Genomic DNA, 14063 nt, shown 5'->3' with positions numbered 1-14063 from the left:
TTTGTAAGAGAATGTTTATGTTCTTAGGACTAATAAAGCGATGGGAGCAAAATATACGTAGGTAGTAAATCTGAGTAAAAGGAATTTGGGAGCTTTTTCTTACAACTTTTCTGTGAGTTTAAAATTCTGTCAAAATTAAGTGTTACAAAAGAGACCAAACACTTATTTTAAGAAATTAGAGAAGGGGAGGGTGGGACGAATTGGGAGATTAGGTTTGACATAAATACACTACCGCGTGTAAAATAGATAGCTGGTGGGAACCTGCTGTAGCGCACAGGGAGCTCAGCTCGGTGCTCTGTGATGACCTAGATGGGGGAAAGGAGGGGAGGGAGGTCCAGGAGGGAGGGGATATAGGTATACATATAGCTGATTCACTTCATTGTACAGCAGAAACTAACACAACATTGTAAAGCAATTTTATTTTACTCCAATAAAAAAAAAAAGAAAGAACTTAGAAAAAGGACAACAGAATAAGAAACTACTACATGTAATTCTATGGCAGAAAATGAAAGATTTTTTGTCAAAATGTGCATTTCTAAATTTGACTTAATGAAATTGAATCTTTTCAGCTTCTTTCCTTTTAGTGTATTTTTCCTATTACTTAATTCTCATCATTGCTCTGCTCTTTGCAAATGCAGTGTGAGAAACAAACACCCTTTGCCAGCAGGGTCTTTGAGCTCATGCATAAACCAGAGATGCTCCCAGCCCCAGAACCTATGGGATTTAGGAGGGTGCCATGTTTTCTTAGGCTCCTGTTCCCACCTGGGATGTGTACCTTTTTAGGGAGTCTGGGTTTTCCTTTTGCATAATATTTAGAAAGATAGTTCATGGACCAAAATACTATGCAGTGTAGACATACAGGGGGTGGGGGTGTGTGACTGAGCTTCCCAAGCATTTCACACCTTTGATTGTCCCAGAAACATGTAATTCTCGGAAGCTTAAGAAAGTACTGAGAGCGTATCCCTGTACCAGATGTGCTCCCTCTGACACCGTCCTGCATCCAGAACTCCCCAGCCTCTCATCTTTTAAAGCCCGCACTCCCTTAAAAAAAAAAAAAGGTAACTTAATCTTCCCCTTGGAGTTTCCACCAATTTCTCACTTACTTCCTCTCAGAGCAGCTGGCCACTATTGTTCATTTCAGGCTGTTCTCCGTAATCGTTCAAGTTCTGTTTTGGAAGCGTGGCTTTAGATTTCTCCAGGATCCTGAGTGTGAGAAGATCATACACCTTTCTCTCCTGTGGGCTCCACTCTGGAGACAGTTCATTATCCAGCTCCAGCACCTGGGAAATTGGATCCCCAGCAGTTACAGTTGGTTATGTTATGTGATTGACATGTTTACTGGACTTCGTTCAGATTTTTCACATCCAATGACCAAAACCGGCTTCTCAAGAAATTCTAGTTGCACACAATTTTCCATACTTTTGTGGTTTTATATGCCTCATATTTTTGGCCCAAACCACAGCTGAATATTAGATTAGGATTTGGAGCAAGTCACTTGAACTGTCTGGGCCATAGTTTTCTCATCTGTAAAATTAAGGGATTGGATCTGATGATCTTTGGGATGTCTTCTGCCTTTAATCAACTATGAACACAAGTTTAATTTGCTGCATGAATAAACTAGCTGTAACTCAGATAACAAACGATACAGGTGGGACCTCCTAAAATATTATGGAAATCTTTGTAACAATATGCAGTATCTCTGCAATGACTCACGCAGCCTCGCTAGTGCAATAGGAGTAATCTGGCAGGGAGGATGATAAATTTTAATTCAGAAAGATAAGATACAGGTAAAATAAAAGTAAGTTCTGAGAAAGGAAAGCAGCAAGCGGGACAGAAAAGAAAACTGACAAAGAAAAGACAGGTGATGAGAGAGAAGGGCATCCTGAGGTGGCAAACCCTAAAGAATCCGCCTCCCCGTGAGGTCATCGCTACTCTGGCCGTGTTTGGTCCAGACAGGGCTGAAATCACAGACAGGGAAGCGTTTGCTTTCCACCCCTTGGCTGAGCCTGGCTGGTCTCTGTGCGCCTGCCCTTTGCTAGATGATTTCATCGCCTAACCGCCACAGTCAGATATTCTAAACAGCAGTCTAATCACTGGATCCGGGAGGCCGTATGGCACCCTCATCTTATCATTTAGGAGCCTGTCTCAGTTTCCCATAGAGGAGGACACGAGGGATGGGCTCTCATGAACTGCTGAGGGCGCCCCTGAAGGACTGCTCAGGGGAGGACGGCTCAGGAGACTGATGTGCAGGTCGGGCTGGTCACAGCCAGGCGGGCAGCCCGAGTCTGAGTTCGCTGCCCACCTGGAAAGAGGGGGGTGGTGGGATGCTTTCTGTTCAGCTGTCATCTTATTTTTGACATTTTCTGCAGTGTTAGGGAAAAGTGTCAACGGACGCTCAGTCACTGGCCCTCATCCTATCTTACTGCTTTAGCAAAAGTTATCTTTAGGCACTAATGACAGTCCTGGGTTGTTGGGTTTTAGTCCATTGGCACCACAGGTGTGAGTTTCTCTGCTGTTTCCTGCCTTCATCTGGTAAAGGTTAAATTTCCTGACTTGAATCCAGTTACTTTTCCATCTGTAGTTGTCCCATGGGGCTGTGATGTCAGCCCCTAAATATGTGTGTGGGAGGAAAGAGATTGACTTCTGCTCCTTGCTTGACTCCCTCCCCCATCAGCGTTTCTGCTTTCATCCAGATGTGCCTGGGGCAATAGAGACAAAGACCTAACTAGAAAATGCTGGCGGCTAGAACCCCTTAAGAATTTCTTAGTAACTGATTTATGAACCCGGGGTTTAAATGTTTGCTCATTTAACGTACAAAATATTTGAATTCAGAGACAATATACTTGATTAGTTAACTTTAATTTAAACTGTAATTTTATTTTCTATCAACATCTACTGCATATACGTCAGTATACTTCTACCAAGAGGGGACTTTAAAAGGATAAGAAAGAATAGAGAAACGTACCTGACACACTTTCCACTTTAATATTAGAAGAAAACCTGTATAACCTCTAGTCTAGTGTTTTTCAAACGTTGAAGCATTCATGACTCCTCAGTGGGTCATGATATTATCTTATCAGATTGCTACCTACATTTGCGAAAAGTATGGAATAGAATAGAAAAGAATAGACTAGAAAATATCAGAACTTATCATGAAGGGTTTGGTGTTACTCCATGAAACCTCTTTGCATTATCTGTGTATGTGCATGATTGATGTAAATGTATTTTTATGGTGTGCCAGAAAACTCAAAACACTAATCTATAGTCTCATTACCTTATCTAGTCCAATTACCTTATTTTTCAAATGAGGAAAATTGAAGTCCAGAATTGAATTTATCCTCCCAAGAATACACAGCTAAGTTGGTTTAGAAGCCACACACAAGCAGTCCAGTTCAAACATGGAATTCATTTGTTTTACCAAATCTAGACTAGTTCTTAGAAAAGCTCTCGATGCCCTGCACATGGGGGTGGCTGGTAACATTCCATTCAGAGCTACAGTAGAACGGCAGTGGGCTTTTCCTATTTTTTGCTAGGGGAAGAGCTTTACAATTGTTTAGGGAAATGTCCAGGAAGTATCAGAAGCACATCAACATTAGGTTAAAAGTCGGCCCTGTGCTTCCCTGGTGGCGCAGTGGTTGAGAGTCTGCCTGCCGATGCAGGGAACTAGGGTTCATGCCCCGGTCTGGGAAGATCCCACATGCCGCGGGGCGGCTGGGCCCGTGAGCCATGGCCGCTGAGCCTGCGTGGGCTTTCGCGTCATTCTCATTCCCCGCTCAGAGTTCCCACCTAGCCGGCAGTGGGTGTTTAGTGCTGTTTTTCATCCATCACCCTGGATCTGAGCCCAGAAGAGGCATCTAAGAGTGAGAAGTCAAGAAATGATTACCAGAAGGGGAAACGAGGGTTTCTTTAGAAGAAATGCATAGAGAGAGTCTGTTTCTATTTTAAAACTTCAATCCGGCAGAGCAGTGTTCTCAAACTCTGGTGTTCACTGGATGCTCGAGGTGGGGTTTTCTTGTTACAGATTCAGGTATCAGAACCCCACCCAGGTATTCTGATTCACGTAGGGCTAGGGTAGGTTTTCACCAAGCAATTCAAGTGGTTCTAATGAAACTTCGCATTTCATCAGAGACGCTGGAAGTCAAGTCCTAGCATATAAATTGCTGTAGAATTACAACTGAGGTGTAATGGTGGATTGGGCTGTAACTGCTCATGGGGGAAAGTACTTTCTATTATTTGGTGAAAGAAAGGCTGAAGGTGAAGTCAGAGCCTCGGTTCTAGTCCCAGCCTTGCTGCTAACTTGGAAAGCTTTGGGCAAGTCACAAGCCTCTCCGATTCTTTCTGTCCAACTTGAATTCTGTATTTTCTGCTCTGAGATATTCAGATATTTTTAAGGATTTTTAAGTACGTCTATTGATCTCTTAAAGATTCACTTTCTCACTGGTCAGTAGTTTCTCATGTTTTTGTAGATATGGGTTTCCCAGCACTTCCCAGCTCAGTAGATTGATTTATCTTATTTAATTTATCATCTTTCTCAGTTCTTAGAATAAAAATGCTAAACAGAACATTGTGATATTCTTAGTTTTCTACTCACCTTCGTTTCTAAATTGACATTTCATGCTTAGAGAAACCAGGGATTCATAAAGACCACAGGATTTGGAAAGGAAGCACTTGGGGTTGAATTTTATCTTTGTCGTGTCTGAACTAAGTGATTTTCAGAGCTTAACCTCCAGGAGTCTCATATCCTTCACCTGTACCTTCATCTGTAAGAAGTGGAGGTTATAATGCCTGGCTGTTTCACATAGTTGGGGAAGATAAAATGAGACATTTTCTGTGAAAATTATGTAATAGGTGTAAACCGCCATGATTGTGCCAGATTTACAATAGAATTACTGCTATCCAAGTACAGTTTTACAATAGCTGCTCTAGTGATTTAGCTTATATTCATGTTCATTAAAATTGGTCATCGATATGGGAAAAGAAAAAGCCATGACCGTGACCACCTAGCAGAAAATTGTAGGCAAATGTTAAATTTGGGTTAGGGAGGCTTCTTCTTTCCTCGTGAAGAAATTGAACCTGTAATTTTATATTCTCTCAAGTCTTCACTTTGAAGGTTGTTAAACCAAATATGCCAATAAAAGCAGATGGCGGTTCCGGGGTTCATTAGAAAATCTGAGGTCATAGGTATTCACGTAAACACAAGAAGTGATTTCAGAAAGCACCACCTATAGGTGGATCCCTAGTGTGATTGGCTAATCACAAAAGTTATCTCACAAGCCAAAGCAGGGAGGTGGTGGAGCAGCTACCCATCATCTAGGGTCTCCCTAGGAGACACATTCTTCTATCTACAGGGTCAGTTTATCCTACTCCCGTCACCCAGATCGCATGGGGCGATACCATCATTGCTTTTTGAGTTGGAGGATTATCTGTGTTTTGAATTTTCCCTTGGATAATGAGCTGAATGCTATGTTACTAACACTTATTTAAAGGTGCTTAGTAGAGGCAGACACACCTTGTGATTTTTAGAAAAATACGGTTTTGTGATTTTGTAGTGGTCCACAGCAGATGTTTGTGTACTTCCTCTTTTCTTTCTTTTTTCTTTTGAAGTTGGTCAGAAAGAAAGATGTGAGAGGCCTACTAATAGCTGTCTTTGATCTTCGGAGATGTGTTTTTCCACTGCTAGTTCAGTTGAATTTGGTGGATGGAAGAAATCTACTTTTCTTCTTCGTCTCTTTGTGAATGTTGTTAGACCATAATAAAGGGCAAACTGCCATTGGATGTGAGTTTTCCTTTGGCTACGTAAGATATAAACAAAAGGCATTTTTCATGTTTGTATCTTGTGTCGATGTAAGAAGCATCATGGCAACACGTGAATATCCTTTTATGGGAATATATTCAACTTTAGTTATTTGTGGTTTATTGCAAAGCATAAGAGGAAGCCAAAGTCTAGCGTATTCTCAGTATACTGCCTCAGCATAAGCCTACTGATACTTCCCAGTATCAATATTATTCTATAAACAGCAGTTTATACTGTCAAGGGAAGAACACGTGAACATTGTACAGATTTCAGAGTTAGATAAGAGGACTTACTAACCTTTCAAGAAACAAGTACATTAAGTTTAGAGAACCATTGTTTTTCTCTCTGTAATACAAATTAGATGTGTGAAGCTCATAAAACTACAGTCAAATTTTCACATTAAATATTCTATCATTTAATATTTGTAGCAGGTGTACCTGCTGCAGCCTAGCAGGAGCTACCCTCCTCTGGCATGACTTTCGAAGTCTCACCCCATGCTTGCCCAGTCCAGGCTCTGGCAGGAGTTCACAGGGAACTTTCCGCACATGCCTGGTTCCCCTCTCTGTAAGTGTCTTCCTCACTGGAGCAGCGCCAGTGCCTTTGGAAGCCCTATGCTCTGATCCCTGCTTCCTCAGCTCAACAGGACTGTCATTCACTACTTTGGCTTCAGCTGTGGTCAGAAAATTCTTGGCCCAGATAAAAAGCCAAGGAAATCAAGACTCCTACCTCATGAATTTTCTTTCTGTCAAGGATTGCAGTCTTGGACTGCCTGTGGTCCAGTGCCTCCTATATTTTGTCCAGTTTTATAGCTGTTATGGAGAGGGGCTAGTCTAGTATTAGTTACTTGCCATGGCTGGAAACAGATTCCTATAACTTAAATTTAGTAAACATTATAAAATATTAAAGAATCACAATATACCCAGGAGAGAGGACAGGGGAAAATGAGGTGAGAAAAGTGGAAGGAGTAGGGATGGCGTAGAGACAAGGGTAGGAAGTTAGATACTTGTCCCCCACTTCTTAGTTTTCAGCACATCAAGTAATATAATTTTAACAAATATTTATTAGATGTGATCTGGGCCGGGTACTGTGGTGACAATTAATAAAGGTTAACAAGGTCCCATTCATATCTCAATGAATGAGAGGAAAGGCTTAGTAGAGGAAATATACTCACATAAACACAATCACAATAAAATATATATTGGGGGTTCAGATTGCAATTTGCATAAAGTTTTATTGAGCACAAGGACATTAACTCTGTTTGATCAGGAAATGTTTCACAGAGGAAGTGATATTTGAATTTGACTTTGAATGATGGGTAAGAGTTTATTTGTTATAGGTGTGTTGGGGAAGGAGGGCAGGTTGTCAGATACAGCGTGTTAAACAAAGTGAACAGCGTGAAGATCATTTGAATACCTCAGGGACCGTTTTTTACCTTTGTGCCAACAATGGAAAAGAAGCGTGATGTGTAAATCAGAATTTCAGTAGGGATTCACACCCACCTACCCGTTACAAGTACTACAATAATCACTTGCATATGGACAAGGTACAGGGAAATTACTCAGCATTACCTCTCAAAATTTTTCATTAAAATTTCCTTTACTTGGGAACCTGATTATACAGGCCATTCTCCTGCAGACTCATTCCAAGTTGCATTGAAAATACTCAGTGCAATTGTATCTCCCCTCTGGGGGTAGAGTGGGAAAGCAAGGAGCAGTATCATTTTAAGAACAAGTGAAACGGGCAGAGAATTCGCTCTCGATATTTGATTTATTGGCTAAAGCTATTTGACTGCAGGGGTGGTCAATTAGTCTGTAAGTTCGTCAGCTCAGGGAGACTGGGTCACAGCCTTCACTTACTGTCCATTTGATCCATAAATTTTTATCTTAGTAATACTCATTAGTGGATCTGAAATACTTAATATACCATCTCTTCACACACATTCCTGCCCCTCTCCTGCTCTCCCCTGCTTTTTCTCTGCCTTTTCCCTTCCTTGTTTTCTCCCTTCCTTCCTCTCTCCCTCCCTTCCTTCTTTTCTTCCTTGACCCTTGAAGAAATATCTTGGCAGACTGTAGAAAAGTATAGAAGTATATACAACATTCATCCCTCAAGTTAAATATCACTGTCAACTCCTTCAATAAATTAAGCCTTGATTACTTGCTGTTTAAAATCGAGTAAACCAAATGCATGGTGAATGCCAGTTCTCTGAAGGCCGTACATAGGTAGGAGAACCTGTAGTATTTCCTGTGCATCTCTGTGCTCTCAATGCCAGTGGTTCCTCTTTTCTTTTCTGAGTATGATTATACAGCTGCAACTGGGGGAAATAGCACACCTGAACATCCTCATTTTCTTTTTTTTATTCATCATAAAGTATAATAGTTTATTCTCCTCCAAAACCTGTCAGTCAAAGACCTGTGTCTACTCCTGGATCCTAGATTTATGTTATTACCGGATCCAATTGAAGATACCTTAAGAATGCATTGAAACCAGACTTTCTTTGGAAAATATCTCAGATTTGGAGGCATTTGGAGTGGGTTGGTTAGTGACTAGAGAGTCTGAAGGACTGAATAGGTCAACTGTTAAAGTAGAACAGTTAGTCGTCATCTAGGACATAAACGTACCCAGGTACTATCTAAACGTTTCATATGAACGATCTAATTTGTTCCTCACCTTTATGCTCTGCTTTTCTTACACTTTTCTGTTCTATTTCGAAGCATAATGGTGGTCACTACCATTCACTGAGCACGTAGCATGTCCAAGTCCTTTAATTGCATTATATCTCTGACGCTTGGGTGTGCACTCAAAGATAGTTACAACTCCATCTTAGAGATGAGGGTCAGAGAGGTGAAGCAACTCGCCTAAGGTTGTACAGTTGGTCATTGTTTGAGCTGGGCGTTGATTCAAGGTCACTCTGATCCCTGGGTCTCATCTCCTGTTTATCACCCTGTGGCTGAGTACCAGCTTTGTCATTTCTCATAAATTCATGCTTCGACAAAAACCATTTTGAAAGAAGGGTGCAAAATTATTGCTAGGCCTCCCCCTGTGATTTCTGCAGTTGAGCCTAATTTTTAATGTTTATGATAATTTGCATGGATTAAAAAAATTATAGCACTTCCAAGAACCAAAAAGTCGCGATTATATGTAACAAATTCCACTACACAGCTTAGGTTTACTATTAGTAATTAGTTTCTGCCTTTGAGACCAAAAACTTTGTTCTGAAAGGAAATCATTCTTTGAACATCCCCGAATGGCCTATTGAAAATCAAGTATTTTGGCAAAAATTAATGAAGTGTATATTACTGAATGTCTGGTAAATGTAGTATAATATTTTTTATTTCCTCTCTTGTGATCTGTTTCTTTTCACAGCATGCTTGGAAGACTATACAGGTGAATCTGGGACTTTGACTTCTCCAAACTTCCCCAGTAATTATCCCAACAACTTAGAATGCATTTATAGGATCACGGTGAAGACCAGCCAACAGATTGCATTGCACTTCACAAACTTCTCCCTGGAGGAGGCCATCGGGGGAACTTGTGTAGCAGATTATGTGGAAATCAGGTGAGCACCTTTATTTCGTCATAATTTGTTCGTTATTTATTTTCATTCATAATCTTTCTTGGAAAGGTTAAGGAAAAAATACAGAAATTTTCTGTAAAGCTCCCTTTTGTGCTCTTTCTTGCAAGATAGAAAGTTTGTCATTCTATCCTGCTGAACTGAATGAATAAGCGTTTTCAGAACTCTAATGGAAAACTGATGAACTCATAAAAGTGCTAACAAAAGATCAAGATTAAAAAAAATGAATTACATGGGACTGAGTGAACCGATGAGGACGATTATAATTTTTGTGACTTTCTGTTTGAATAAAAATAAATAAATAAAGAATAAAGTTTGTCATTTGGAACCTGGCTTAACAGTAGGAAAAGAGAAAATTGCATAAGATTCAGTGGTTATTTAGAAGTGATTATTTTATTGGGAATATTTAAAAATAAACTCTGAATTTTATTTGGGCAGAGTAAACAGATATACTACTGGTCTGAAATTAGACACTTGCAATTCAGGTACTGAATACCTACTTTATGTAAAATCAATTTAAGTTTTAGGCTGTTTACTGTCCATTTAGTTTAATTTGTCATAAAAGCGATGGTAAGATAAAGTTTTCACAAAGTTTTTTTGTGTTCAGATAATAAATTCTAGGCTTGTGAATTTCAGTGCAAGGCTTTATTCTTTAATTCTTTAGTGCTTTGAAAGAATGGGTTTTAAAAAGTTATATTTGCAGTAAAGGTGAGTTAAGTTATACATTAATATCTCCCCAAATCATTACATTGAGTTAAATTAGACTAATCAATTTGGTGTGCATCTGTGTTAAATTTTTTATTTGGCATTTCAAAAGCCTAGAATCTTATACTATTTTACAGTAAATTTTGTTCTATGATGTAAAGTAAGGTACTAAAACAATAAAGCATTATCATACCATGTAATGCTAAAACAACATAATTTTCAGCAATCATTGGACTTTAATGTTGAGTGAATATTTTTTTTCTAGGCTTGAAAAAGCTATAGATTATAAACTAGATTTAAGACCCTAAAAGTTCTTGGGGAAAGAATTATTTTCAAAATTTTGCTTAACTATGTCAAATATATTAAATTTTGAAAATTTTCAAATGAGAAGAAAAAAATTTAAGTTTTCTCTATAAAATTAAGCAAAATTCGTTTCTACTGTTAATAATTATGGTTTCTTTATTCTTTGTTCTCTGACCCATTTGCCAGATGCTTTATTTGAGAGGGAGAAGATTAAACACTTTTTCTCCATTTGCAACTGGTTGTATAAAATGTCATGCCAACCATACATGATGGTTATTCTATGTTATTATTCATATATTATTTAATGAAGTGAAAACTTGAAATTGTTTTTAGAATATTTGAGAGAGAGGTTGACTGACAAACTGATCTGTTTTTGATCTCAAAGTTTAATTAACGTTAAATGTTTATATCGTAATATTATCAATACCCTAACAAATGATCACATCTGTATTTTGTCACAGGAATGGAGGCTATGAAACTTCACCACCCCTGGGGCAATACTGTGGCTCAAATCCACCTCCAAGAATCATCTCCCACAGTAACAAACTATGGTTAAAATTTAAGAGTGACTTCTTGGGCTCAGGGCCTGGATTCTCAGCTTACTGGGATGGGTCCTTAACAGGTAAATGGCCAAGACTTGTCTTTTATTGGAGAGTCCAGTCTAACTGGCATCTTGATTGTTGGATTGCTGTGCTCTTATCTGTTTTTTTTCCAGCTGTATTTTGTCAGTATTATTTATAATAAACTTCAACATTGTGAATATTTCTGAATTAACAGTAGCCGTTTTGTTTTTATTTTTGAAGGACAAAGTAAGGGAAAATGTTCTAGTTCCCTGGTATAGTTCATCAAGCTGTTCATCTTGGTTAGGAAAAGGAAAGTACATTGACGTGAATTAGGGTTACAGGCTAGCTACTCTCTGGTGGTGCAGTTTTGTTTTGCAACTTGGTTTAGAGGGGAGTGACCGTAGCACCAGTTTGATATAGACAAGAAGGTGCAGTTTTACCAGAAAGAAAAGGATGTGTGTCATCCCATGTCTCTCTCCCGTAGGTTGTGGAGGCAATCTCACCACTCCCACCGGCATGTTCACATCTCCCAACTACCCGATGCCCTACCACCACGGCTCCCAGTGCCACTGGTGGTTGAAATCCAGCCACGGCAGTCCGTTTGAACTGGAATTTGAAGACTTCCATTTGGAGTACCATCCAAACTGCACTTCAGATTATCTGGCCGTATGTATAAAGTTTCACTTGTAGCCTCCACTGCTTCCACCTTGCCCAACACACCTTAATGCATCATTTTTTATTTTTGAGATTCGGGAAAGGGGAACATTTAAACAAAAGATCCATATTAAAAACTGAAACAGAATAAAAAATTAAAAGAAAATTTGATGAGAATAGCCTTTTAAGTACAGCATATATTAATGAATGTCTTGGTACACTAAGTACTTAAAATATATTGAATATGCACTATTAAGATATGGTTAAAATCTCCTGAAAGGGGTTGTGAGATTTATCATAATTATTTATCTACATAATTTCTATATATACACGGAAAACTAACCATCTAGAGGATGTATTAGAGGGTGAATTAGAGAAGATAATTGAAGTCATCAAAACAGAACTTTTTACAGTATCAGCAAGTCACCCTCGTCCATTGAAAAACCATCTAAATAAAAAATGTATTAAAGTGCAATAAATTATAAACTATGAACTAAAAAAGCAAGGAAGGCTACTGATAATAGCTATGGTCTCCAAAACATGTAATAATCCTTCATTTTCAATCTTTACATTTCAACCTGGGTTCTGAGTTCATGGCTCAAGTTTATAGACATTTAAATATAATTTTAAAAGATATTTTGATTCAGGACTTTTCTTTTGTCATATCATTTTGTATTTCTTCCCCACTTCTTAAGAAATACAGTGTCCTTTAGATAGTGTTTATAGCCATAATCATCTGACATTTAAAACATTTTCTTAAAGGTATATGATGGGCCAAGTACCAGCTCTCATCTGCTAACCCAGCTTTGTGGGAATGAGGAACCGCCTGTCATCCGTTCTAGTGGAGACAGCGTGTCTTTAAAACTGAGGACAGATGAAGGTCAGCAAGGACGTGGCTTCCTGCTTAAATACCACCAGAGTAAGTGTGTATGCCGGTTGCTTGGTGCCTATAGTGGGTCTTCAATCTCTGGATGAATGAAGCAAATTGAAATAAGTGTAACCCATTGGTTTGAGCAACTGAAAGAAATCTTACCTCCTTATGAAAAAAATTTAACTCTATCTGAGGGAGAAACGCTTACGCCTTGAATTTAATGTCATGCAACTAAAGCACGTGGTAAGCTACAGAAACTTGGAAGCGGAATATGCTCAGACAGTTGCAATTCAGCTAAAGATCAGTGTAACAGGTTAGCAGCTAATGGGTTTTCATTTGGATTAAACATTACAAACTTCTAATAAGACATTATTCCATTGTACCGAAGTGTATCGAACACGATTGTTTTTGGCTTCTATCTCAAAAGGTACTTAAATTTTATTAAGGGAGACTATGCTTATGAATCATATGTGAAGTAGGCACATTCTTTGCTGTGGAAAAATCTGGTCATTGTAGAGATGCCGTTTTAAAATCTGCTTTCCCTTGAGGCAAGATGGTGGAACTAAAGGAGTATTGAACAAAGAGTCAAGGGTCCCGGGTGTCTGTCCTGACGCCCAAGTCCCTCAGAAGTTCACTTGTTTTCTCTGGGGTTACATGACTTTCTCATAAAAAAAAGATTACATTAGTTGATCAGCAAATCTCCCTTCTAGCACTAGAATTAAATACTTCCTAAATTTAGTTTCAAAATGAAAATTCAAGAAAATAAGTTTTCCTTTAATTTATGTTATTTAATAAACAATTTATTTGTGTTTTAAAAAGTAGTTCGTTGCCCCACCAAAGCTAAGTTTATCAATAATTTTGGCACAATTACCTAAAAATGGAATGAAAATTACAAGATCATAATCTGAACACACAGATTATACCCTTTGGATTAGTTGAAAGAGTATTAATATTTAACCTTGAAATGTGTGAATTTGAAGGCTCACATTCACTTACTTCTGAGAGTTAGGCTACATTCTAGGTAGTTTTGAATATTGAGTTTTAATGATACATGGCTTTGTTCTTCAGAAATTCATTGTTAGTGTGTGAAAATCTCTCCTCAGTTTTATCAAGGGATGTATCTGTTTGGTTGAGCATAAAATCATTCTCTAATATTATTATTGCTGTGATCATTTGTTTCTTGATTATAGTCACATTGATTATTAAAGGTCCCTTCCTTTTCTTTGTATTCCTGTGATATTTTGTTTTTCTCTAATAATGTCAGAACACTGAAGGAGTAACGTAGTGCACATGGATATAGGTCCTTAACGGTAGAATCGGAGCTAACCGGTGAGATTTTCTGTGCAATCTGCCATTTGAAATTGGAGGTTTGCAGATAGTATGATGCCTGAGAACTGGGAGACAGCCCATAGGGTTTAATGGAATATATTTTCCCCTGCCCTGTTGTGTAGTCATTGAGGCCCATGGTACCTACCTGCCTAATAGATGTAACTTCTCGCAGGCACCCAAAACAACAAAATTCTTCTTTAGAAATCCTTGGTGGGCAAAAATGTGACCTAAGTATTTTTAAGAAGAAAGAGTTTTATTCCCTTGTTCCAGCAA

General features: G+C 38.6%; 1 protein-coding gene across 3 annotated transcripts in view; it reads left to right on the top strand.

The window, feature by feature from the left end:
* CUBN (cubilin) overlaps positions 1-14063 on the top strand; it is a 281633-nt gene that overhangs the window by 68662 nt on the left and 198908 nt on the right. For all 3 annotated transcript variants that reach the window (XR_010934358.1, XM_067704299.1, XM_067704308.1), the window contains 4 exons: positions 9158-9350; positions 10835-10995; positions 11421-11602; positions 12353-12509. Coding sequence is in view for 2 of the 3 variants with exons in the window: in XM_067704299.1 (XP_067560400.1) it covers positions 9158-9350; positions 10835-10995; positions 11421-11602; positions 12353-12509 (693 nt within the window). In the remaining variant the exon portion in view is untranslated. The remainder of the gene's footprint in view (positions 1-9157; positions 9351-10834; positions 10996-11420; positions 11603-12352; positions 12510-14063) is intronic.

The sequence above is a fragment of the Pseudorca crassidens genome, chromosome 1 (genome assembly GCF_039906515.1).
Source record: "Pseudorca crassidens isolate mPseCra1 chromosome 1, mPseCra1.hap1, whole genome shotgun sequence".
Taxonomy (NCBI): Eukaryota; Metazoa; Chordata; class Mammalia; order Artiodactyla; family Delphinidae; genus Pseudorca; species Pseudorca crassidens.
This window is presented reverse-complemented; position numbering and strand designations above follow the sequence as displayed.